General features: G+C 46.7%; 1 protein-coding gene and 1 pseudogene across 2 annotated transcripts in view; one reads left to right on the top strand and one right to left on the bottom strand.

Moving 5' to 3' along the window:
- Nucleotides 1–366: 366 nt before the first annotated feature.
- Nucleotides 367–25,213, bottom strand: part of fbxl17 (F-box and leucine-rich repeat protein 17) — a 199,216-nt gene continuing 174,369 nt past the window's right edge. For both annotated transcript variants that reach the window (XM_030357699.1, XM_030357698.1), the window contains exons 10-11: nucleotides 15,250–15,392; nucleotides 367–542 (exon numbers count right to left, since the gene is read on the bottom strand). In XM_030357699.1, coding sequence (XP_030213559.1) covers nucleotides 405–542; nucleotides 15,250–15,392 — 281 coding nt within the window. In that variant the 3' untranslated portion in view covers nucleotides 367–404. The remainder of the gene's footprint in view (nucleotides 543–15,249; nucleotides 15,393–25,213) is intronic.
- LOC115546193 (uncharacterized) lies at nucleotides 14,465–14,584 on the top strand (annotated as a pseudogene).

The raw sequence follows: 25,213 nt of genomic DNA, 5'->3' as shown, positions 1-25,213 counted from the left end.
GATAAGTTTATTAATAGTTGGCAGATATATTGAAGTGAATATTTCACGGAGGGGCGGCTCCCTAGAGCCCTCTATTGACCCATCGCCACTGTGTGTTTGTGTGTGTGTGTGTGTGTGTGTGTGTGTGTGTGTGTGTGTGTGTGTGTGTGTGTGTGTGTGTGTGTGTGTGTGTGTGTGTGTGTGTGTGTGTGTGTGTGTGTGTGTGTGTAAGTTTGAACACTCAATGAAAAACAAACATACATGACATGTTTCTAGGTTGCATTATGAAGAGATTGTTTTGTATGAGGGTGTGTTTGGGTCCATTTTCATCGTCATATTTATGTGCACATGAGTCTGTCAACTGTGTGTCTGTGTGTATATATATGTGAGTGTGTCGGTGTGTTTGTGTTTAGTTCTTCCAGTAGCTACAACGCGTTGGATGTGTTGGGGCTCCATCCCATCTGATAGGCTCTCTCAAGCGTTCTCTTGCAGTCCTGCATCACCGTGCTGAACACGATGTGAGGGTACTGCACAACCAGCCTCTCCACTGTCTCCTCGTTCACCTGCAAGTAGACAGAGCGAGGGGTGGGGGGAAACAGAGAACAGTCTGTGAATCACGTTTTGATTAAATGAGCAGGGAGTTAATTCAGCCTGGAGGGGGAAGGAGTAGGAAAGGGTGGAGAGAGAGAAAGGGAAAGTGAGAGAAAGAAAGAGCGAGCAAAAGAGAATTGGGTACAATGGGTTATGCAACTCAACCTATTCAATTTGTTTCTCCATAATATTTTTATTTGATATGAATGTCATCATTGTAATGTTGGCTTCGTCATACATGCATGTTACTCCCGCACACAGACACACACAGAAACACAAACCACAGTATAGACAAGACCAAGAAGCTCACGAGGCAACACCGTCATTAAACGGGCGCTTAACAGGCGCTAAAAGGCTATGAGTGCAGGCTCACGGCCCACACCCTCCCCCTGTGGTGACCAGACCCTCCCCCTGTGGTGACCAGACCCGCATCCTACTGCAATCGGCAGAGAGCTCCAGCATCTTGACAATGAGCAGAGACAGAGCCCCCCCAGAGACCCAGCGGGGTTAACCACAATCCACCCAGAACTGTCTCCCCACCCAGCCCGTAGGCATGACACTTTCCAGGGGAAGTGATGTATAAACACTCACACATGCAGAACACACTCGCGCCGCGTTGCCAAAGCTCTGACAAAATATTTCACGGTTTCCTCGTCCAAACATTTGGCTTTCACAGTGTTTTCCATTAAAATATTTGAGCTGAAAGGCGACAGCTTTCCCAGACCAGATTCCTGATGAGTTTTGTAATCTTTTTCCATTGTCTTCGTCTTGAGTCGTTGTTTTCTTCTTGGGGGTCATGATAAGGATCTGCTGAAAGTTCTCGAAGTGATTGGGGTTCGCCCTGGACGGAGAGATGTGTAGATACAGTTGTGGTTGATGGAGGTGAAGGAGTGCCTCTGACCAGACAGCAGACCCCAGCTCTCGGGTGTCTCTGGTGAGAGGATTAAGAATCTGTCAGGGCTGGGTTTTGGCTGTGCTGAAGCTGTCCTACATCCCTTGTTCAGAATGGTCAGTAGAGGGTTAGGAAGGGATAGGACCACAAAACAAATATATTGTTCCTGTCGATCAAAGTCACGATCAAAGGGGTAAATGAAGCATCAACGTTTCTTTCTATAACTAATCTAATCTAGCAATTTATTCCAACATGTGGAACACGACATGTTTTACTTGATGTGATGTACTATTTTGTTTCAAATTGAACCTTTATTTATTCATGCCTGGTTGACCTGGCATCAACTTCTTTGTGCCTTGCTATGTACCCTAACATGCTGAACTACTGTTTTCTTTCAAAGTTAATCATGCTAAGCTAAACGGCTACATGTTTAGCCTGGCACAATAACCAAGCGCATATATATTGCAATGTGTATTTCAGGAACAGCATCATGAGCTCAGGGAACTGAGGCACCCAGAGCCATGCTTTCCCCTGCTATTATCGCAGTTGTGTAAAGTTTGTTATGACACAATGGCGAGACTCATTAGGAGATAAAACGACAAACCCTTGATTGCCTTCATAACATATTACGCCGTATCATGAAGAGAATGAACCACCCAACTCTGCCACTCGTTAATCAGCATAATTACAATTAAAAGAGATTTAAAGAATAGACCTGTCAGAGAGATGGGAGACCATTACCTTAATGAATGCTTATTTAGTGCTGCTCGACTTGTCACGCAAACCACGGCAGACACAAAATGGCTCCCCATCAGAATGCAGAATCATTTGCTAATTGTAGGTTGCGGAAAACACAGAATGCCGCCACAGTTTGATAGTCAGTTTGAAGACAAACTATTTCTTTGGCCAATAGTGTTGATTTTGGTTGTGCAATATGCGTGCAACAAGTCAAAGGCGTTAATTAGAAGTCTGAAAGCAACTCTTGCCCTCAAGCTGATTCAAACAGTAAAAGTGCTAACCTCTTCTATGTATTTGGCTTTTTTAACAAGCATCATTGGCATGGAAATCCAACAGTCAAATCCAGAGGTGATGACATCACCACACCTGCAATGATATTTGGAGCCCAGACCCTATGTTGAGACGTTGTGTCCCAGAAAAAACTCTCTGGATATCGGCCAAAGAGAGTATCCCCACCCCGACCCCCCCCAAAAAAATGATCTGGCATTCACTTTTTCAACCGAGAGAGACTGAAGCTTGAGCAGAGCAACGCTTCAACATGCATCCTGGGAACAGCGACACGTTTTACAGGGAAGCACGTGCAGTACGGCCCTAGCCGGGATCGGAAAAGCGGAACTGATATGGTCTTGGGTGACTAGTTTCTGCCCTCTACGGCGCTGACGTGGTGAACAACTGTGCTGTCCCAGACCGGCATTGCCTCGGAAACACGGCTGCCAAGTTTATAGGAGAACCCGTACGAGGGGAGCAGATCGCTCTAATCTTCTGGAAGCATCTGGGAGCACAGCCACGGCGATCTGGAACCGAGCCTACACTTATGACATTTTCTCCCTTTTTAACTTCAAAGATAGCTGCCCTGTAGATGTGAGAGCGGTGTAATGCTGACTGATGGGTAATGCGGTGTTGTCAGGTTTTACAAGTGGAAGAGAGAGAGAGAGAGAGGGATGGAGACAAAGCTTTATGTATCCAAACCCGTTTGATATAGCTGAACATTTTGATTGAGTGCTCCGCGGTCAAGGATAGTGGCTGGGCCCAGGAGATGTGTACACATGATGTGGGTATAGACACACACACACACTTTTCCCTCCTTCTCGCACATGTTTTTAAGATGCATATCACCGTATGTATGCATCTCTCATTCCTGTCCACTCTCAGTCTTCCGGTATGATGTCATGCCAATACCAGTGTTCTGGAGTCATTACTCCTTCACTGTTTCGTTGAGCGAGTCACCAGCGACACCGTGGACGACAGGACGTCATAACCGAGTGCAACGTGGTTGCAGCTTTGCGTTTCAACACAATGTATGTTGACCAGATGTAGGCAAAGAGGGACGGATGGACTTTAAAGTTGAGTTACTGCTATTTTCCAAACTATAGCCTTACTGCCTGGAATGAAGGCTGTTGCTTGTGTAGCCCAGGCCTTCCCCAAAAAAGAAACATTTTAAAAATAAATTGCTCATTCCATTTATTCTTCCTCATATTCTCTTACGCGCTCTTTCGAGTCCCTGCCTTGATCAGTGGCCTGATGAATATAAATGCATACGGAATGCAGACGACAAAAGATTACCATCTCGCGATGATTCACTTGTTGAGAAAATAGAGCCCATGTCGATTGAGGTGAATATTTGTATCAATTGACCCCAACAAAACACCATCATTTGCATACGATTCAAACCCTTGCACTACACTTGGCAGGGTAGCTTTGACACAAAAGATAATCATGTAGGGAGATGCAGGCAGGACCCAATCTATTCTACACAGAGTAATTTACTAACAATCACAGCCTCGCGCAATCCTTTAACCACGAATGTTTGAAAATATATGTCTTGCCCTCGTTTATTTTCCTCAATGTCTGTGTGTGTGTGTGTGTGCGCGTATGCGTGTGTTTTGATACGCAGAGCTTGTTGTCTGTATTGAGCCGAGGGTGAGTGACTGTTCCCCTGGTGACCACCCTGTCGTCAGAGTGCTCCCCTCTTCTCTCGTCTATACAGCACCGGCTCTCTCCGAGACCCCCCCACTCTTCTGATGCAGACGCACTCCATCACCTGGGTAGAATATACATTAAGCAGCGACGCAGGACCGCCTCCTCCCCCCTCCTCCCCCTGTAGGCAGCGCTCTGTAGCGCGTCGTTAACGCGACTAATGCCCGCTAAGTTTGTGTTCTGGGAGGGCAAGGGGAGACGAAAGATGGGGTTTGTGAATTGATAATGAGGTATGCAAACACGGCCAGGATGCGCTGGCGTCTGATGTGCGCTCTGAGAGCAATCCCTGAGTGTCGCTGGTGTTCAAAGAGAAAGAGATATCTAACTCAATATATGCAGTATATATATATATATATATATACTGTATATACATACCGTGTATATATATATATACCGTATATATATATGTATTTTTTGCAATATGGGCTTTGCTTCTTCAGATAAAAGGTATACCTAAAAAGATTTGACTCAAAGGAAAATTAACACTATTTGTCTTTTCCTTTTCTTTCGTTAAACAAAATTGGCCCCATTCCCTTTCCAAGTTTGTCCCAGTTTTCTGGCCCCAAGCCCTTAGTCTCTCTTTGTCCATGTGGCAGCCTGTGCTAAAGCCTGGCCCATAAAGAGAGACAAACATCCTGAGGCCCTTCAGGGCCCGTGTCCACTCCCATGCACAGAGTCCATCAGTCAGCCAGTAAATACATTTGGGCTAAATGTTTAAAAAGGCCATTTAGCCAGAAGAAGAATGCAGTGTATCAGATCTCAGGCGTCTTAAACAGGACCGGATTTAAACGGGATGAGATTTATAGCGTTCTTTAAACCGGTCAAAGTAAAAGCTGGGGCTGTAAAGTTTTGCAAGGACAGGGGGGGCTGTGGTGGCTGGTTCTGAAGGAACTGATAAAAATGGGGAAAAGGTTAAGGAAGGGCTAGAAGGAGGGAGCTGGAGCAGAGAAAGGAGCAGGGATTACATCAATTCTGACTTTTCTTGTGTGTGTGAGGAATAGTTGGTATATGAGGATTTAGAGGGATGCGATTGCTCATTGGTTGAAAAAGTAGCCTTTCAGAGTTGTTAAGAGCAAGGCAAGAGTGAGGAAGCATTCTGGGGGATGGCATTGTGAACATACCTTATAAAATACCAAAAAACAGAGGTCAGGCCCTGCTGGTCCAACTCACGCACCCCGCATCCCTGCACAATATCAGACCACTCAAACAGAGGGTGGGATACACACCAGCACAAAAAAACACGCGCACACACACACACACACACACACACACACACACACACACACACACACACACACACACACACACACACACACACACACACACACACACACACACACACACACACACACACACACACTTCAAAAAGCTCACAGAGAGAGATTCCGAGGCCCGGTTGTAAACCTTCTACCCGCCGTGCGTGACAAAGGTAGCTGAGTGTAGGAGGTTTGGCCCACCCTCACACTGCTTAATCTCAAGAGAAGAAAAAGAAACGGTGTCGGAACATTCCGGCCCCACCAGTGACAGGCACCCGGTCCTAGCCACGCAAGAAAAAAGGTGATCTAACCTTTGAATAGGTGGTCGATGTAAAGTCCTTGTTGCATTCGGTACTTTGAGTATTCAAACAGGCTGAATGTGACTCTCTAGAAAGGGTTCACATAACGACGTACAGTATAGCATGTCAATTTATAGTACGGCATGCCAATAAATCATTGCATTAGTTTATATGGCATTTATATATTAAAAAGATGCTAATAATAACGTTCTCAATGAATTAATGCTTGAAAAAAATTGCTCAGGAGACGGCAAGCATGAGATACACAGGAGAGATATAAACAAACAAGAGACAGTGACCGACATAGAAAGAAATACAATACTGGTGTACACCCCTGATACTAATACCGATAAAGTATATGGAGTTCAATCAAAACTGTTGACAATATTAGGTATCGTATTGTCAGCGATTTGTAAGGCAAGATCATCTCTCTCTCTCTCTCTCTCTCTCTCTCTCTCTCTCTCTCTCTCTCTCTCTCTCTCTCTCTCTCTCTCTCTCTCTCTCTCTCTCTCTCTCTCTCTCTCTCTCTCTCTCTCTCTCTCATAGGAACAGATTCCACAGCAGCTTACTGGGGTCAGACATTGGCAGAGAATGGCATGAGGAATACATTTATACAAGTACTCACACAAAGTTTAATTAAGCTTCTTTAGACAGCGCTTTCCCTTCACTTGACAGGATAAATAAAGCCCAAGGACACCCCATCCCATTCCACACCTCAAAACATAAGTTGAGACATTTCATAGTTTGAGAGTTGTTTTTGTACAGGGTGGAATAGATGTGGAAATCAATGCACCTCTTTTAAAAGGTAGGAGGAGTGAGCCATTTTTACCCTAAGAAAGGAAAATAGTAGGTCGGAACAATTTAACAGTAGCAAGGAGAGACCTTATGGGAAATTATACACTATTTCATTATTTGATTTGAAACAGGTGTGAATAATCTGTCCCCTAACACTAATGGAAAAAGTACTGACGGTCCGAAATCGGGTCATGGATTATATACGTTTACATCGTTTCATTGCTTGCCGCGTTTAATCGTGATGGCGTCGGTCTGTTTGTCCGCTTCCCTTCGACCAATCCGAGCCATCTGTGGGTTAAAACTCGGCAGCTAACCAAATTGTCGTCCAACTCCCCCGATTGTGTTAGAGCGTTTTGTACAGGCATTGCCTGAAGGCAGAGGAAATGGGCTACATTCTATTAGCATTAAAACGCATCAGACAGAGCGCACGCCTGGAGGCTAGAAACCAGTTGTGGCCACCTGCTGTATATCACCATGTTTGTAAGAAAAATAAACACACAGACACACACAAACACACACTGTTCACCAGAAGTTAAATATTCACTTTATGGGCAACCACATCTGTCATGATTCCACCATGATGTGTTCTGCCATGCAGAGCACTGGGTATTTGGAAGAAGAGGAGGAGGTCGGGCGTGCGAGGAAGGAGGAGAAAGAGCACAGCAACAACAGGAAACTGAGGAGATCTGTGTAGGACTAATTGAATTGCCGGAATACCTGAACCCTGAATGCACACGACCTTGGAGGACCTTCCCAAGAGAGATACACAGGAATAGAGGGACACAGGGTAAAAAAAACCGGCGAGAGACAGGTTGTGAGTGAGGGGGGAGAAATGAAACATAAAAGAATGTGCAAGGTTGGGATTTCTTATGGTCGTGTGTGTGTGTGTTTGGTATTGGTTTTGTTGAAGGTCTTAGTCCCCCCCCCCTTCACTGTTGGCCTTTTGAAAAAACAAGATGAAGGGATCATCATCGGGGAGGCGTCTTGGACACAATCACACCAATCGATAGCGCTCCTCAGCCGGGATGACTCCAGATTACATTGAAGATCACCAACGGCAAAAGACTCCTTCAAACCGCTCTCTCCTCCTGTGAAGGCACCAGGGCCCGACCCAGACGAGGAGAGAGGACCCAAACAGGGAGGCTGAACCCTACCGGCTCCTGTGTCAGCGCTCGCTTAATAATTAAATCCTAATTCCCGCCTCCCTCCCCCCTCTTTTTTCCGTTGACAGCCCACATCAAACAACACTTTCGGCCCGCCGAAAAAAGTCTCATTTCCTAAATAACCACTATAAAGGCTTCCCAGCGCCGCACACTAGTTTATCCTCCCACCGCCGATATAAACCTCGCGGCCCTAAACAATTAAGAGCCTTGTTTGTGTCCGCAGATTGCTGCGCCGTGCCCATCCTCCGGCAGCTGGAACGGGCCCGCGGCGTGGCAACCATATTGATTGGGAGAGCGTTCCCTTTAACGACGTCGCCCTGGCCGCCTGTGCGGGCGGCGTTCGTACCCGTTGACTGAATGCCACGCGCCAACGGGAAAGCACGCTTTATACCAAAAAACGAAAACAAACAAACATGCTCGTATAGAAACACTCCGTTAGACAACAGCTGCGGAGAATGGCCGAGGCGCTCCTTCCGGGTGTTATGTATATCTTGTTTACGTATGGGGTCGGTCCGCACTGATGTTTTTTACTTCCTGGCCTCTAATTATTTAGTTTCCCCCCCCCCGCCCCCGACTGTTTTTCCGATGGCTATGCCTATTCTTTACCACTTCTAAAGACAAACATTAATCAACAGCTGTCCCTCAAATACCAAGAGGCCCAAGTGCCTCAGAGTCCAGCTTTGTGCCGATGCGGCGCATGCTGGCTTCTGTGACCTTCTACATCTGGTCTCTTTGCTTTCAGTGGAGGCTACAAGTCGGCCAGGAGGAGCGGAACAGGAACCGAGAAGGGGGATTGCTTAAAAGGGCAAACAAGCGATGAGGTGACATGTTAGCGCACCACAATACACACCTTTGGAGGAACGAGGTAGAAAGGAAGCAGAGAGATTATTGGATTATTTTGGGTGATATCCTGTGTTTTATCTTATTCAACTGTTGTGCTATGGCAATGTAAATGTGCCGATAAAGCCATTTGAATCTGAGAGAGAGAGAGAGAGAGAGAGAGAGAGAGAGAGAGAGAGAGAGAGAGAGAGAGAGAGAGAGAGAGAGAGAGAGAGAGAGAGAGAGAGAGAGAGAGAGAGAGAGAGAGAGAGAGAGAGAGAGAGGTTTGGCATTGGGAGAAATGCTCTGATTAATCCGTTTCACTGAGTCAACCCAACCCCAACCCAGGGTGGGAGCATGGATGTATTAAATGACAGACCTGCAGACCAGAATGGTGTTCACACAACGGAAAACAAGACAAGGAAAATAAGAGCAACTAAAAGCTCTGTACACAAACCACTTTTGCTGCTGGGGGTTTCTATTGCATCAGAGGCGTGTCTGTGTTTGTGCGTGCGTGCGTGTGAGTAAGTGCAATTAAGGCACGTAAAAGTCAGAGTTTCAGTGTCTTTAAGTCAGTATCTTACTTACTCCAGAATAACAACTAAATAATAACTTAATACGATGTGAACTTTATTAATAATACAAATGTGAGAATTTGTACTGACATGTTTGTGGGTGGGTTTTAAAGATATTTCCAACTTATTTTCCAGAAATTCTTTCATTTTCTTACAACATCAATTCAATTACTACAATTACTTCTTAATAACACATAATTGTCACCATTATTTGTGTTGCGATGTGTTCAGAGATAAATTCGTCCCAGGAAAATCAGGCTGAAGATTTGACTATGAAAAGCCATGCAATTCCATCACACACACACACACACACACACACACACACATACAGACACACACACACACACACACACACACACACACAAACACACACACACACACACACACACACACACACACACACACACGAGCCGAGCAATGCACCCGAAGGCCAGGCTCATTCTCCATGACTCCATCAGCTCACCGCTTCAAAAAGCCGGCAGAGTCAGAGGGCGAGAGACGACCAAATTAATTGATAATACTTTTTGGGGGGAGAGTCCGGTCAGTCTGGATCAATAGCCTCCTCTCGCTCTCTCCTTGGAACAGGGGCTTTGATAGCAGGAGTTCCTACACTTTTGAGACCATGCATACTATTAACCCTGGGAGGAGAGGGGAGGAGAGGGTGGGCTCTGGTCTGAAAGAAGGCATTCCTCTCACACATTCCACAATCAAAGAAAGGAGGCGAAATTTAGGAAACACATTTAGGAAACACGCAGGAGCAAGGAACCGTTCCAACGATGACATTGAAAGATCGCACACAACTGGAACGCCAAGGAAGTGAAAAAACACCTTTTTCTTGTTTTATACAACCACCGATGGCAGGTGACACGCACACACACACACACAGTATTTAGTCTTCCAGGCAGTAAAATCTATACAGTAGGGAAGCAAGTTCATAGAAACTGTGACTGGAAAAAAAGGAAAAACAAAAAAATTGATCGTTCACACCGCTCCGTAATGGAAGCGGCAGCTGGATCCAGTTAGCAGTCCTTCAAACCAACCTACACCTTCTCCACTTCCTCATGGTAAACGTTCCAATCCTCCTTTTGTGTATGACAAGTGAAAAGGAGACAGAGAGAGAGAGAGAGAGAGAGAGAGAGAGAGAGAGAGAGAGAGAGAGAGAGAGAGAGAGAGAGAGAGAGAGAGAGAGAGAGAGAGAGAGAGAGAGATAGAGAGAGTGTCCTCCCGGTTGTTTTGCGTCAAGGTTATCAGTTGGCTGTGTGTTTGTCTAGCAGAATGACAGCGTCCACTCTGAAACATGACTCCATGTCAGCTAGCACAGGAGGTAGGGAACTGTCTGGGGTATAGGGAGGGGGAGAAGGAGGGAGGGAGGGGGAGAAGGAGAGGCAGGGAGGGAGGAATGGGGCGGAAGGGGTGTAGGGAGGGAGGCGGAGAGGGACTGAGAGAATGAAAAAAGGGAGGAAGTTGGGGAGGGAGGGATATAACACAAAGATGGAGAGAGAGAGAGAGAGAGAGAGAGAGAGAGAGAGAGAGAGAGAGAGAGAGAGAGAGAGAGAGAGAGAGAGAGATAGGGAGAGCGAGAGAATAAATGAAAGCGTGAAAAAGTGTTATATTGTTATAACACATTTCGATCCATCATCTCGAAGGTTGCGAGAGACAGACAAAGGTAGCAGATGATTGTGTGATAACAAGGCTGAGAAAGTTATGTCTATTCTTCCATTCATGCTCAATCTATATCTCTGAATTCCTTCTCAGATAACTTGTTCTGTGTGTTTGCATGGGCATTCACAGACATCTCTCCGCATGCTCCAAAATATGGATTTGAAAAGTGCATCTATTATTTCAATAATGGATAACATAATTGTGTGCATTTATATAGCACTTTTTCTAGGAACGCAAAGCGCTTTACATGGTGAGTGTAGGTGTGTGTTGTTAGAAATATGAGTTTGAGGGGCTCAGAGAAGGAGAGAGAGAGAGAGAGAGAGAGAGAGAGAGAGAGAGAGAGAGAGAGAGAGAGAGAGAGAGAGAGAGAGAGAGAGAGAGAGAGAGAGAGAGAGAGAGAGAGAGAGAGAGAGAGAGAGAGAGAATGCCATGATGTGAATGGGGGGGGGGGGGGCACACCTCATCCACCACCACTAGCATACTACATGAACTGTTATATGCTTGCCGTTATATGCTGAAATTCTACTGCTAGCAAGCCTGGGTGGCAGCAGAAGAAAAAAAAAAGAGGAAGACCTTGATCATTAGTGTAATGGGTTGCATTCAGTACAAAGTATTCAGAAACAACTTGCTTAGCTACTAACACAACACGCTTATGTAGTTCCTCGGTAACAGGCCCTGAGATGTCCTCGGCATCAATCGATCCAGAAAACGCAGCTTTATATCTCAGAGTACACCATCAGCACACTCTCTTCCCCTGAAGGCCTGCGATGTTTCGTTGCTTTAAATGTCAAATCATAAGCATTTGATGCACCTTATGTCTTTTTATTAGGAATTATAAAAAGAAAATAGTGATTTACCTTCACAGCAACACAGTGAATACACAGCCTCTGTCATAACAGCAAAACACTGAGTTTAGCATTAGAGTTAGATTTGATTTAGAATTAAATTCAGGGCATGAAGAGGTAGATGGATGGATGGACGATTCTATGGTTCAATGGATGTATACATGGGGGCAATTAATTGGTTGAAGCCCACTAGAGGGACTGGATAGAATAGATACAAAAACAAAGAGAAAACAAGAGATAGGCAGGCAGATCAGTGGATGGAAATTGTGTTTATAAAAGTGAGGAAGAGGAGGGGAACTAAATCAAAAGTTACACTATGTACCTCATATTGAGGAAAATGTGGAATTGCACGCATGATAGAAAAGACAAAAAAAAAACAGCCAACCCCCAAAAGTGTTTCAATTTGCATGAGAGGGAAGTGAAAGTTGAGCTCCATTGTGGCGAGAGCTCTCTAACGAGAGAATGCTTCCCGACAGCAAATGGGATCAGGAGCCAGCCGTGTTTTCCCTGGGGTGTTATCCAATAATGGCAAGCATTTTAACCATGATTGAATTTTCTACAGTTCCAGATCGCACTGCTCTGATGTGCAAATCAAGCAATTTCTAATATTTCGATGGGGCACAAATGTTAAATGGCACATCCGTAAAAGAAAATAAAAAGAGAAGCCGAAAGCCCTGAATGCCCTGCCGCCAGCATAAATACACCTGAACGTGTGGCTTTTAGTGTTGCAGATCAGATCAAATCAATATGAAGCGGAATGAATGAGCTGGGGGGGGCAGATATAATTGCCGCACGCTCAGTTAAAGGTGTAACCATCTAGCAATAATTGAAGGAAACTAAAGCAATATACTGAGCCAGGAGACCATTGTTTTAAAGGACAAGGCCTTTAATAACATCTGAGACGAGGAAAAGACGCAACATTTTTCTCCCTCTCTGCATAAATGTCTGTAAATTAAATGTCTGTCACATTGGTACCTTTGAAGGCGAAGAGGTCCATTGTGGTCCAAAAGCTCATTAAATCAACTCAATCAGCCATTAGAAATTTGGTGATTGTATGAGAATAAAAGATTAATAATGAATGCAATACACAAGCATGCACCGACATGCACACACACACCTACACACACACACACACACGCACACACACACAAAATAAGGTAATTTGATTTGTGTGATTCGTGACTGGTAATTTATCTGACTTTGAAAAGTGTCAAACTCTCTTGCTCAACCTTCTCCTTCATGGCTCTTATCACTACTGCTGAGCAGCTCTCAAACTCCCCACAGGAGTAAATGACTTGTCTCCATGTTCCAACGCACACTAGATGATTGAAGGATTCAAACTAAGACTCGAATAATTCCCGGAACATGTGCTTTTCAAAAGCAGAAGGGCGACTGAATGGATATGAAATTAAATAAGTAACGATGTTGCTCGCTTTGCCTCTCAGTTTAATATGATAGACGTGCACTCATATATTCTATGATATTTTGCATAAAACATGACATCAGTGAAACCCTGCATGTATGATCACTGACCAAACCTAATGCGTTTTAATATTATGGAGACTAGAAAACTAAAAGATATAGTGAGCACTATAGTCGTGTACAACAATGACCTCATAGTGCACAAATAAATTATAATCATAAAAATAAAATGCATGAGGTCGCAACTATAGCTGAGATATACTGGCCTGCCCAATCCAATAAGCCAGAGCTATAAAACAAGACCCACGCTACCAACACAGACAAACACACGGAGATACACGAAAACACACTTAACCATACACACACACACACACACACACATAGACACACCCACTAAAACAACAACAAACACAAAACCACACAAACCCTGACACTAAACCACACACAAACACACATACACACACACTTTTCAGCCCACAATCAAAGACCCCCCGGGGTGTGAGAACCACTCAGGCTTACTGTGCACATGTCCCCATGCAAACTGCCAGCGGTGGGATCCTGACCTAGGAGGTGACACCCAACAGGTGCTCCTCTAACACAGCAGGTAGGTGGTTCAGGTGTGTGGCCAGCTGTTAGCTTCATCTGCCTCCCATCCCTCCCTCCCTCCCTCCCTCCCTCCCTCACTCATGTCGTCCAGACTGCCGAAGACGTCAGTCATTTAATGCACATGCATGATAGGAGGTGGAGCATCCCTATACCGATAGCAAATCCCGACTACGGAGATGTTACCATTGCGATTAAAAGTGGTGTGTTTATTTTACTGAAATCCTTGTTTTTGAGTGAGGGTGAGACAACGATTTGTGAGTAAGTAGCATGTGAAAAAAAGCCATGTACATGTTTGTGTATGTTATTGTGTGAGAGTAAGCCTTCATCTGTGTGCAATCTATTTGTCTGTTGGTTAATATTAGACTCAGATATAATTTGTGTGTTTACGAGTAACGGTTACGATTTAAACAAACTTCCCATTAACAAGGTACTGCACATTTGCTCCACTTCAGTTCGAGATAAACGTCTGAACCCTTACTCTCACCGCGCGCCACAAAGTCTACAGAATGAATAGAGCAACCATCCTTCCATTATCTCTGCATTTTATGTCCTCTTCTTTTACCGCCAAGCACCACAGCAACAAAAGCCTACCAGCCACCTCTATGAAACACTCAGACTTCACATTCAAATCTTCCTTCACTGTAAAACCCCTTCTTACTCTGAGAGCAAAGAACAGCAGCACTTTTGAAATCGTCACGTACACGTTCATTTCGTTGTTGTGGTTTAACAGTGTCGTAGTGCATGGGAGTGAATGGGAACATGAGCGATGTGAGGCGCTGGTGGTGACTGGTTAAGCTAAGGGTTCTCAGACTATGAGTCGATCAGAATAACCAACTTAAATCAAGTAAAACGGCCTTACCACCATGGACACGCCCGATCTCGTCTGATCTCGGAAGCTAAGCATGGTCGGGCCTGGTTTAGTACCTGGATTGGAGACCGCCTGGGAATACCAGGTGCTGTAAGTGGTGTCGGGTGGTGGCCTATAGGTGGCACTCTTCCCTCTGGCCCCTTCACTCATCAATCCCGATGCCCTAGTGCAGTGACGGAGACACTGTGCTGTGGAAGGCACCGTCCTTCGGAGGAGACGTAAAAACCGAGGTCCTGACTCACTGAGGTCATAAAAGATCCCAGGGCACTTATCGCAAAGAGTAGGGGTTTCCCCGGTGTCCTGGCCCAACCAGGCTCATTCAATCTGGCCCCCTAATCATCCTCCTGTATAATTGGCTGACTCATTGATTCCCTCACTCTCCACCTCAAGCTGGTGTGTGGTGAGCGTTCTGGCGCAGATTGGCTGCCATGCATAAACACAACACACTGCTGGTGAGGTTCCCCCTTCCCTGTAGAAACGTCTTTGAGTGAAAAGCGCTATATAAATTCAATCCATTATTATTAAGGAGTTTCATTTCCTCTTTTTATTGAATGTTTTTGTTTGTGTTGCATGCTGTGTGAATGCATGCTTGTATATCATCAAGAATATGCAATTCAAAATTTTAACCTCAGGAAGAACAGCACTCTTCTGTGTACGAGAGAGCTGATTGTGGATCAATAAACATTTCAATTTCAATTTCAAAGCTGAAGCACGCCCAGCGGAAGAAGCACGCCCAGCGGAAGAACCACACGCCTCCCGTACCTTGTCACATCTCATGAGACCCAGGTAACGAAGGGACTTGCTGCTCTGGGCGATCTGCGTGGCGCCCTGGTCCGTTATGTCTTTGCACCAGCCGGCGTCCACCGTCTCGATGGTGCTGCTGTACTGGCCGATCGCTATCAGCGCTGATGGAGGGGAAAGACACACACACACACACACACACACACAAAAGAGAGGTTAGGGATAAAGGGGTTCATCTGACAGCAACCCCTTTTATCCATGCAAATCTAGATGCCACTGTCTCCTTTCCCTGCAGAGATATGCAGCAGATAATATAAATATATACACACTGGTCAGCCACAATATAAAGGTCACCTGACTTATATTGTGTAGGTCCCCCTCATGCTACCAAAACAGCCCTGAGTGGTCGAGGCAAGGCCCCCACGAGACCTCCGCAGGTGGGACGCTCACCTTCTCATCCGAGGCGATCTGACCAGTCTGCGGCAGGTGTGTTCCCACACCTTTCCGTCATAGCCAGCGTTACGTTTTTGTCCTTCTCTTTTGTGGGATCCGCCCATGACCCTGTCCTCAGTGCACTTGTTGTTCTTCCGCCGGTGCTAACATCTGGATGCCGGGAACATCCTAACCCCGCAAGACCTGCAGTTCTGAAGATGCTCCGACCCAAGTGCTTCCCATCACAATTTGGCCCTTGTCAAAGTGGCCCAGCTCCTTCCGCCTGCTCCTTATTCCTGCTTCCAACACATCGACTCCAAGAGCTGACTTGCTTTACTTGCTGCCTAATACCTTTATACTCTACCCCTTGACAGGTGCCACTGTAACAAGATGATCAATGTTATTCACCTAACCTGTCAGTGATATAAAAAGTTGGGGCTGATGGGATATATATATATATATATATAATGATAATATATACCAAAAGAGCGGCAGAGCGGGTAACAGCAGCAGGGCACTGTCATCTGGTGCTGCTGCTGTCGAACACCATTTCATTGTTTACACACACACAAGATCTGGAACAGGACTGCAAATACGAATGCATGTAAGCTAGAGGACCACACACAGACGCACGCACAAACATGCTCGGACACACACAGCTACAGGGGAAAACACGCACATGCCCACAGACCCACACCAAACACGGACACACACACATGACAGCTACTGGGGAAACAACCACACACATACACACACAATGGCTCGGGGGAAAATACATACGCACACTTACACTTTCACACTCACATGCACACAGACACACACAGACGGGCACGCAAGCACACACTCATATGCACATGCACACACAGACACATTTACACACACACACACAGGAACCCTGACTTGTTTAAAAGTGCTGCAGGACTAATCCATTAGAGCACTGGCATGTGTCACAGCCCTGCCAAGGTAAAAGTGGGGTGCCAGGGGAAAGGGAGGATTCATGCCAGTGTTTCCATAATTTCTGTATGGGGTGGGTGTGTGTGTGCTTCCGTGTGTTTGTGTGTGTGTGATGCCAGGGTAAAGGACATTATGCCAGAATAAATAATTTCCACCGACACAACTGCCTGTCTGCCACTATCTAAGGGTACAAAGCCCATGGGCCTCCAAGAACATATTGACACACAAACACACGCACGCACATGGGAACAGGGGCACACACACACACACACACACACACACACTCTTGTTATTATGGTTGTACATACGGCAAGCAAATCGATTTATGGGATAGATACAGACATGTGTGTCTTTGGGATAGACACACACGTACACATAAATGGACACACACACAAAGACAGTGCTCCTTATCAATCTCCAAGCCGTCGATCGGTGGGCAGATTGAGAGGACGTGCGCTACGCTGATCGATTAGTAGCCCGGGTTCCCGTGATTGATCGAGATGCTATGGTCTTAGCTCTTTGCTCTCACGCGTTAACGTAGCTAATAAGGGCGGGAAGACCAATCAGAGGAGGACAAGGTGGAGGAGTGAGGGCTGGGAGGAAGATGAAAGAAGAAGGGGGAGCAAGCGGGAATGAAAGAGAGAGAGATAGTGAGAGTGAGAGCGCGAGAGAGAGACCTTTGACGACACCTTCACTTGCTTGCTAAGAGCTCGTGTCGTTTGCCTCCCCATGCAGAAATCCATTCCCTCTTTCAACTCTGATTAACAAGCTGGGGGATAGCAGCCGTGCGCTCCGATATGTTAAAGGCCCTCCTGCATCTTCACAAACTAGTTCTGGAATGGAGGAACTGTTTTTTGCGTTTCTGCATTGTGTGTTAATTTCACGTGACTCCACCTCACTGAGGTTTATGTATATCTAAATCAATAGACCACTAACACGCCCATAACCCCCCTACCAAAAGAATGAATAGGATCAACCTTTGCAGTTTTCTTTCTTTCCATGCAATCACATCCTAAATGTTAAGAATAAAGTCAAAATTGGACATAAGCCTACAGGAAGTTTTTTTTGATAGTAAACCGAATTAGGAACCCCCCCCCCCCCCATCAGATTTTACCCCAAGGAGACGGGAAATTAATCATTTTATGCAGTTTAAATCAACTGCTTGCCTTTCCATGTGTAGCCCTACAAGAGGGGTCCACGTTAAGTACAGTGTACACAAACACACGTGTAGGCACACACACGTGTACGCACACACACACACACACACACACACACACACAGGGCTAATCTCCATGTACAGTGCTGCAACATACATATGTAATAGATAGCTTAAGGCAATTGGAGAGCTGCACATGTGGTTCCATTTGGGCTCCAGCGTGCTCATGGATGCCACGCACAATAGCATATTAGAGCTAAACAGGCAGCGGCGGGGCTTTGAAGACGCACCGCGCTCCATAGGACGACGACACCGTGGGGACAAGGGTGCCCTGAGCCAGATGAGAGGGAGGAGGAGAGAGGGGGGGGGGGGGGGGGGGAGAGAGACAGAGAGGAAGGGGCGGGGGAGAGGGGAGGGGAGAGAGGGGGGAGAGACAGACAGAGAGAGGGGGGGGGGGAAAGATAGAAGGGGAGAGAGAGCGAGTAGGGGAGAGAGACAAGGGAGAGAAGGAGAAAGGGAGAGAGAGAAGGGGAGAGAGAGAAGGAGGGAGAGAAAGAGAGAGAGAGAGGGGGGGGGAAGAGGGGGGGGGAGAGAGAGGCACAACAACATAGAGCGATGGGTGGCTGGCGTCTTCCCGACCACTGCTGACCTGGCGGAATATTTAATAGTGTGGCTGTGTCTGTGCGCACGCGCTGTGTGTGTGTGTGTGTGTGTGCTTATGTGACAAGACGGTTGTGTGGCTTTTGGCGGTGAATGTCCCTTTGGTCTCAGGGTCCGTTCAGAAGAACCCTAAACCTGATTACATTGGACGAGTCCTCTCCTCTGATGTTGAAACACACTTACTGCCGCCGTTTATGAAGAACCACAAGGTCGAAACGCAAAATGGAACAGACGGACTCAATAAAATTAATGGTTTAATCCTGAAATGTGGGGCCAAAAACAGCCCTGTGCGTTCCAAGGAACATCTGAGATTCGATGCCGGATACCACTCCCCCCCCCCCCGGCCCCCTCCCCTTCCGTGCCTGTCGCCTGAATCCCTTGAACATCCCCCCTTCAGCCTCATTTGTACCTCAGCTCTCCTTGCATCAACGTCCCTAAGTGATGGTGCAGGACCAGGCAGGTGGCCCGCTACACTGATTAATACCTAAGACAACAGAGTGAATTCATTGCCCGCTCCATCTCCTAATGGCCATTTCTTGCCAGGACGGGCGACTGTACAGTGGCAGCCGCCTGCCAGGCAGTGATAACAGCAGAGTGATCATGTCTGTCTTGGCTGCACGGAGGAGACAGTTTAAGGGGACAGTTTAAGACTGCGGTGGGAAGGAATAAGCAAAAGAAGAAGAAGACGAAGAAAGAGGTGGCTGTGCCTCTTAGACTACAAAATGTGCGTTCTCGAGGTAGGCCTCAAGGCTAACCAAGAGTTGCAGGGTGCCTTTGTTAGCGTGGGCCAAGTCCTGGTCTATTTAGACTCCTTTAGTGCACTATCAACAAGTTCATCTGGTTGCTATTACAGGCTAATATCCAAGAGCCATTCTCTCTCTCTCTCTCGCTCGCTCCCTCTCTCTCTCTCTCTCTCTCTCTCTCTCTCATCCCTCCTCTTCTTCTTTTCTTCGCCTCACGTTTGATCCTCTGTCAGGAGACGGTAAAGCCCATCCAATTTTGTTGCCAATGGAAACCATTGACCGCTCTTGCAACAGAAGAGGGCTTTGGACTAAGCCTGTTTACTATAGCAGAACACTGCTGCTCAGCCTGACGGACGTGGAGGTTTGTATAAGGGGAGCGAGAAGGGGAGTTGGACCCCCGACTTGAACGTGCATACGTACGCGGCCAAACAAGGCAGTGCCGTTCCGCATTGGGACTTATCACTGAGAAACAATGTATGTAATTAATGTATGTAAAGCATGTATGCATGCAATGTGTGCCACTGTATGCTTGTCATCTTCTTTAGATAGGGGGACATTGTGGGTTAAAGGAGAAAATGGGGCTACTGTTCAAGCAGTGTGTGCACACACACACACTCACACACACTCTCTCTTTCACACACAAACACCCCCCCACACACACACAACCCCCCCCCTCCCCCACGCACACACACACACGCACACACGCACACACACACACACTTCACATATGAGGGTCCATAGGAGCAGGAAATTGTCTTTCCCCACTGATAATGATTTTCTGTCTGCGAAATAAATGAAGCGATATGCAAGAGAAGGTAAGGTGGAGCGAAAAAACGGATACAAGAGGCCGCGGCGAAAAGAGGGAGAAATCCTTTATTCCTGTTGCTGCCGTGGCTGACTGGTAGGCACCCGCAGGCCGGTAATGAGGACACACTCTGCCGGCCTGCCTTTGGAGGCTACATATATGTATATATATATATATACATATATATATATATATATATGTATGTATATGCATATGCATGTGTGTGCGTGCATGCACAGCTTTTCGACATGCAGCGTGCTATAATGGGTTTGTGTGTGTGTGTGTGTGTGTGTGTGTGTGTGTGCGTGTGCACAAGAGAGGCTGAGAAAAAACACAGAACAGAGAATGAGAGAAAGGGAAGGTGGCGGAGACAGAGAGCGACTGGGGACTTCAGAAGTATGTCCGTCCGTACGCATGTGCTCCAGCCTGCGTGCACACGGGAGCATGCCAGAGTGCGAGTGTGCGTGTGTGCGGGCCCAGCGCACCTCCCTGATGTACGCTTAGTTTAGTGTGAAGGGAAGCAGGGTGAGACGCAAGGGGCCCGCTTTAAATCCTAGATATCACTCACGTCGGGCGCAGCACATTACCCTCCTCCACCTCCACCCTCTCTCTTTCTGTGTCTTCTGCGCCAGGGGATAATGTATTGGATCACCACAGCCGGCACATAATGAGGACCACGTTGAGCACCGCTGACCCCGGGGTCACCACCACGCAGCCACGGCCTCCTGGGCTGTGAGTAGCGTCATCGATACGGCCGCCCCTCCACTCGCTCCACCGGCGCAACTGGCTTCTCTGTGCGTTCTGTTCAACGGCATTGTTGGTTTGAATGCCTTTTTATTTTTTTAATTGGGAGAATTTTTTTCATTTTCATTCTTTTTTTTTGAAAACGGAAAAAAAAACAATGCAAAAACAGAATGAAAAATGTGACGCCTACGCCGAAAAGTTTGCGTGTGACTCCGAAAAGAAAAATAGGAACTAACTAACATGTTCAATTTAACTTAATGAATCACAAACAGCACGGCGTAAAATAGGACCTCTCAATTTTTTACAGAATCTTGCCTCAGGTGACAAGTCGCCATGGTAACCCCTCCCGTAGAGTCAGGCATGGAAAGTCCTTTTTCCAAGAGAGCTCATCTCCAGAGACCACCACCACTAGCCCCGGTCCCTCCTTCATTATCCAGCCGCCGTCCAAACCAGGTAACCAGTGTCCCCATGTGACCATCCACGCTGATCCATGGGGTTCAGATAAGCTCCCTCCTGGGAGCAGGGGAGGTCAGGCGATGGTCAGGCCTGTGTGCTCCCCCCACCCCAACCCTTCCTTAATCGCCTCTATCACTCTGCCCTGCTCCAGGGCAGCAGGGGTTAAGCATCATTTACGGGCTTATTAGATATTCACTTATTACATTCTCCTAAATGATGGTGTGCCATTACTGCTACCTTATTGCTCCGAACCCGTTCGCCCTTCTGGCTGTGGTAACCTTATACACCATGATCCCCCACTCCCCTGATGAAGACAGAGTGCTTACTGAAGACATGATGGTATATGGAAAAGATTTGCTGCTGATGCCCATGTGTGAGTTGTGTGTTTACTTGTATATGTGTGTGTGTGTGTGCGTGCGTGTGTGTGTGTGAGTGTGTGTTTTTGCGGGTGTAAAATAAAGAAGAGAAGGGGCTTATTATACATGATGCATGCCAGAGAACGCAACTGTCATGTCTAATGTGAAACACGTTCGTTCTGCGCTCCACGTTGGCTTTTTAAGAAGCGGTGCCCCTCTACTTATCCCCTTCCACTGTTCAGCCGTATGATCAAAGACCTGGCGGGGGCCCCCTTTGCACCTCCTGTGGCGTAAAGTAATGTACGATTCAAACATCATCATCATTACCGGAGACATTATGCACGGGGGAACATTTGAATAACAACGACTGGAAAATGGAAATGTAATGGAAGATTTGTTTCCTCCTTTGTGCGTTGTTTCAATCTTTCATTGTGAGTGTGTGTGTGTCCCTGTGTGTTGCTGTGTGTGTCGCTGTCTGTGTTGCTGTGTGTGTGTTGCTGTGTGTGTGTGTGTGTGTGTGTGTGTGTGTGTGTGTGTGTGTGTTTGTGCTTAGGTTCAACAATGCTTGATGATACATAGAGAAATAAAACAAATCATCCCACGGGGTGCGTGGACATACATGAACATAGGGTTCAATAGGGACTATAGGGACTATAGTCATAAGGTTTGAACAGACCACACGTCCAAACGTCCATCAGAAGTCGAGGGAACCCGAGTTAGCAACCAGAATGTCGCCCGGTTGGACCTTCCGAACCTGTAGCCGCCATGTCTGTTGGCTAACAGGGCTGGGCTCCTCTTCAGAGCAAAACCCAGAGTCCAACTGAACCGAGTGCTATGACTCGGTTAGCGATGTTAACGAGGTTACACCGCTTGGAACAAGAAGCCGTTCAAAGAACACACAGTCGCGAGGCTAAGACCTTGCTAACGCTAGGCCGGCCGTGCGAGCCAGAGACCTCAGTGGTGAGTCACGGCGAGAGGCTCGAGGTGGAAGAGCCTTGAAGGAAAAACCAGGGGGAGAAGAGAGAAGAAAAAGGCATGGATTCGGAGAAGGGGGAAAAAAAAACCTAGCCGTCGTGGACACAAAGGTCAATCTGGAAGTTGAGCCGCATTGGACGAGCTCGAGATGGGAGAGATTATGAGGCACAGAAAGGGGGGGGTGGGGGGGGGGGGGGAATGGGACAGAAAAGATTGAGATGGCAATGCAATAGTGATCCAGAGGTTGTTCAAGGTGACGTTTATAGCCATGACGTTTTTGGGCAAACGCAATCAAAGGAAGGGGAGCGGAGAGAGAGAGGGAACCGCAACAGGCCAGGGCCCTAATATACAGGCTTACTGGAGAGCCGCAGAGTGAGAGGGGAGATTGAGTTGGACACAAATAGGGGGAGAACACTTTATGGTGGGACATGCTCAATCTGGGAAATTAATTAGCCGAAAGGGAAGAAAAAAAGGCATCATGCCTGCTGGTGCTGTATGTGTGCATGAATGTCTGTGCGTGTGTGTTCGTGTGCGTGTGTGTGTGCTTGTGTGTGAGATGTAGCCAAGGTATGGGCATTCACCCAATCAGTCTCTGATCTGATGTAAACCAGCTGACACATACCGTTTTGTGGTTGTGTGTCTGTGTGCGAGAGAGAGTGCCAGAGAGAGAGAGAATTGGAGTGAGGTAGGGGCTAGATATACTCATCAGAAAACCCTGAAATGTTCAAGTGCTGGATCAGAAACACAACAACAATGACCTCGCAATATAAGGGCAGCCGACAATCTGAAGAGAAAATACACAACAACACGAGTGTGTACTGTCGAGAACACATTGTCGTACAACGAGTGGAAATTGGTTGTAAAAAGGATGCAGGGCTGCCAGTGGACATGGAGGGGAAAGGGAAGGGGCACACACGGATGAAGGAGGACTATAAGGAGAGAGAGAGAGAGAGAGAGAGAGAGAGAGAGAGAGAGAGAGAGAGAGAGAGAGAGAGAGAGAGAGAGATTGAGCAGAGGGCCAGAGAGAGGGTTGAGAGAGACTTAGACAGACAGACAGACAGACAGACAGACAGACAGACAGACAGACAGAGAAGGGGACAGGGACAGAGAAAGAGAGCGAGGGAGAAAGAGAATCAGAGACAGAGGCTGAATCCGAATACTCATACTTTTCTGCTATATAGTATGCATTTTGTAGTACGCCACAAATATAGCGTGTCCGAAAGCTCAGTACGCATTGTGTAGTACGGAAAACGTTTCTGAATGCGTACTACCGCCACAGTAAACAACGGAGTTCACTACGCTATCCCACAATGCAACCGGAGTCTGGTAACGAACGAAGAAGAGATGGCTGACCCGACACCACCAGAAAGACATCGTAGAAAGCGGCGAAAAAAAGCGACATTAAAAAGAGTAAAAAAGTAAAGTAAGCAATTAAGTAAAAAGAGACATTTTTAATTTAATAGCAACGATGACAAGACGGAAAACAGGTAACTTATCAAGGTAATTTTGTCGGCATCTGAGGGGAGATACGTCATCTCCAAACATCCGGTGGAGTTTCGGCGGTGTTCGGAAGCGTTCGGAGGCGTTCGGAAGCGTTCGGAGGCGTTCTACGCATAGCTGTAGACCGTACTACACAGTCAAGTGTAGTACGGTCAAGTAGTAGACACTGAATAGAAATAGTATGTACTAAGTATTCGGATTCAGCCAGAGACAGATGAGAAAGAGACAACCAGAGAGAGAGAGGGAGAGAGACAGGACAGAGACAGAAAAAGAAACAAACAGAGAGGGAGAGAGAGAGACAGAGACAGAGAAAGATACAGCGAGACAGAGATAGAGAGAGAGAAAAGGAGAAAGACAGCGAGACAGAGAAAGAGAGAGAAAGAGAGAGAGAGAGATAGAGAGAGAACTGACATACAGACGCCCTGCCAGATTGGCAGTCCAGGAGCAAAGACCGAATAGGAATTATGAAGGAATGTATTTGCAAAACCCCAGATGACAGCCATGAACCTTGCTTTTTCTCCCCAAGAGCTGGGCTCAGGGCCTGGGAACACAGACCAAGAAGTGTGGGGCACCCTGACCATGACCTGTTTGGACAAACCAACTACGCAACAAATTTCCCCCTATTGTATTTACTTGTATTATTTTTTGTGTGTTACTCCTTCAGTTCCCCGAAAAACATAAATGGTTTCTTTTGGGAATCTCTATTACGCTTTATTCCCATGAGTTCCTTCAGAGCCGCGGTCAGCAGGAAGCTTGGAGCCCAGAGCGGGGCCCAGAGCGGGCCCAGAGCGCGCCCGCTCTGGGCTCTGCTTCTCTTGGCTCCGCCGTAGCGGTACTTCAGTGAGTTGGGCCCTGGCCGTCGCGTAGGCGCAGACACTTTTCCCTGGTTATTTTCCCTCAACTTTAACTTTGCTGAATGAATGACAATCTTTCCCTTTCGGCTCGCCATTTGGGTCGGACAAAAAATATATATAGTGAGGTGCAAAAACGGCCTCAGGTCTGATGTCATACAAACCAGGTCGCCCCGAAAATATGGATTAAAATCATCGGTATTACGTCTGTAGGAACTATTATGGGGTTTGTTGATAATGAGGTCAAGTCAATTTCTTTGAAAACTTTATGAAAGGCTGCGGTTTCTTAGCTGTTATTTTGTCAACACAACACTGTTCTCCAAAAACAAAATAATTAAGAAATCAATAATGCA

This window comes from Gadus morhua, chromosome 6, assembly GCF_902167405.1.
Source record: "Gadus morhua chromosome 6, gadMor3.0, whole genome shotgun sequence".
Taxonomy (NCBI): Eukaryota; Metazoa; Chordata; class Actinopteri; order Gadiformes; family Gadidae; genus Gadus; species Gadus morhua.
Note: the sequence above shows the minus strand (reverse complement) of the source record. Positions and strands in the feature narration are given on the sequence as shown.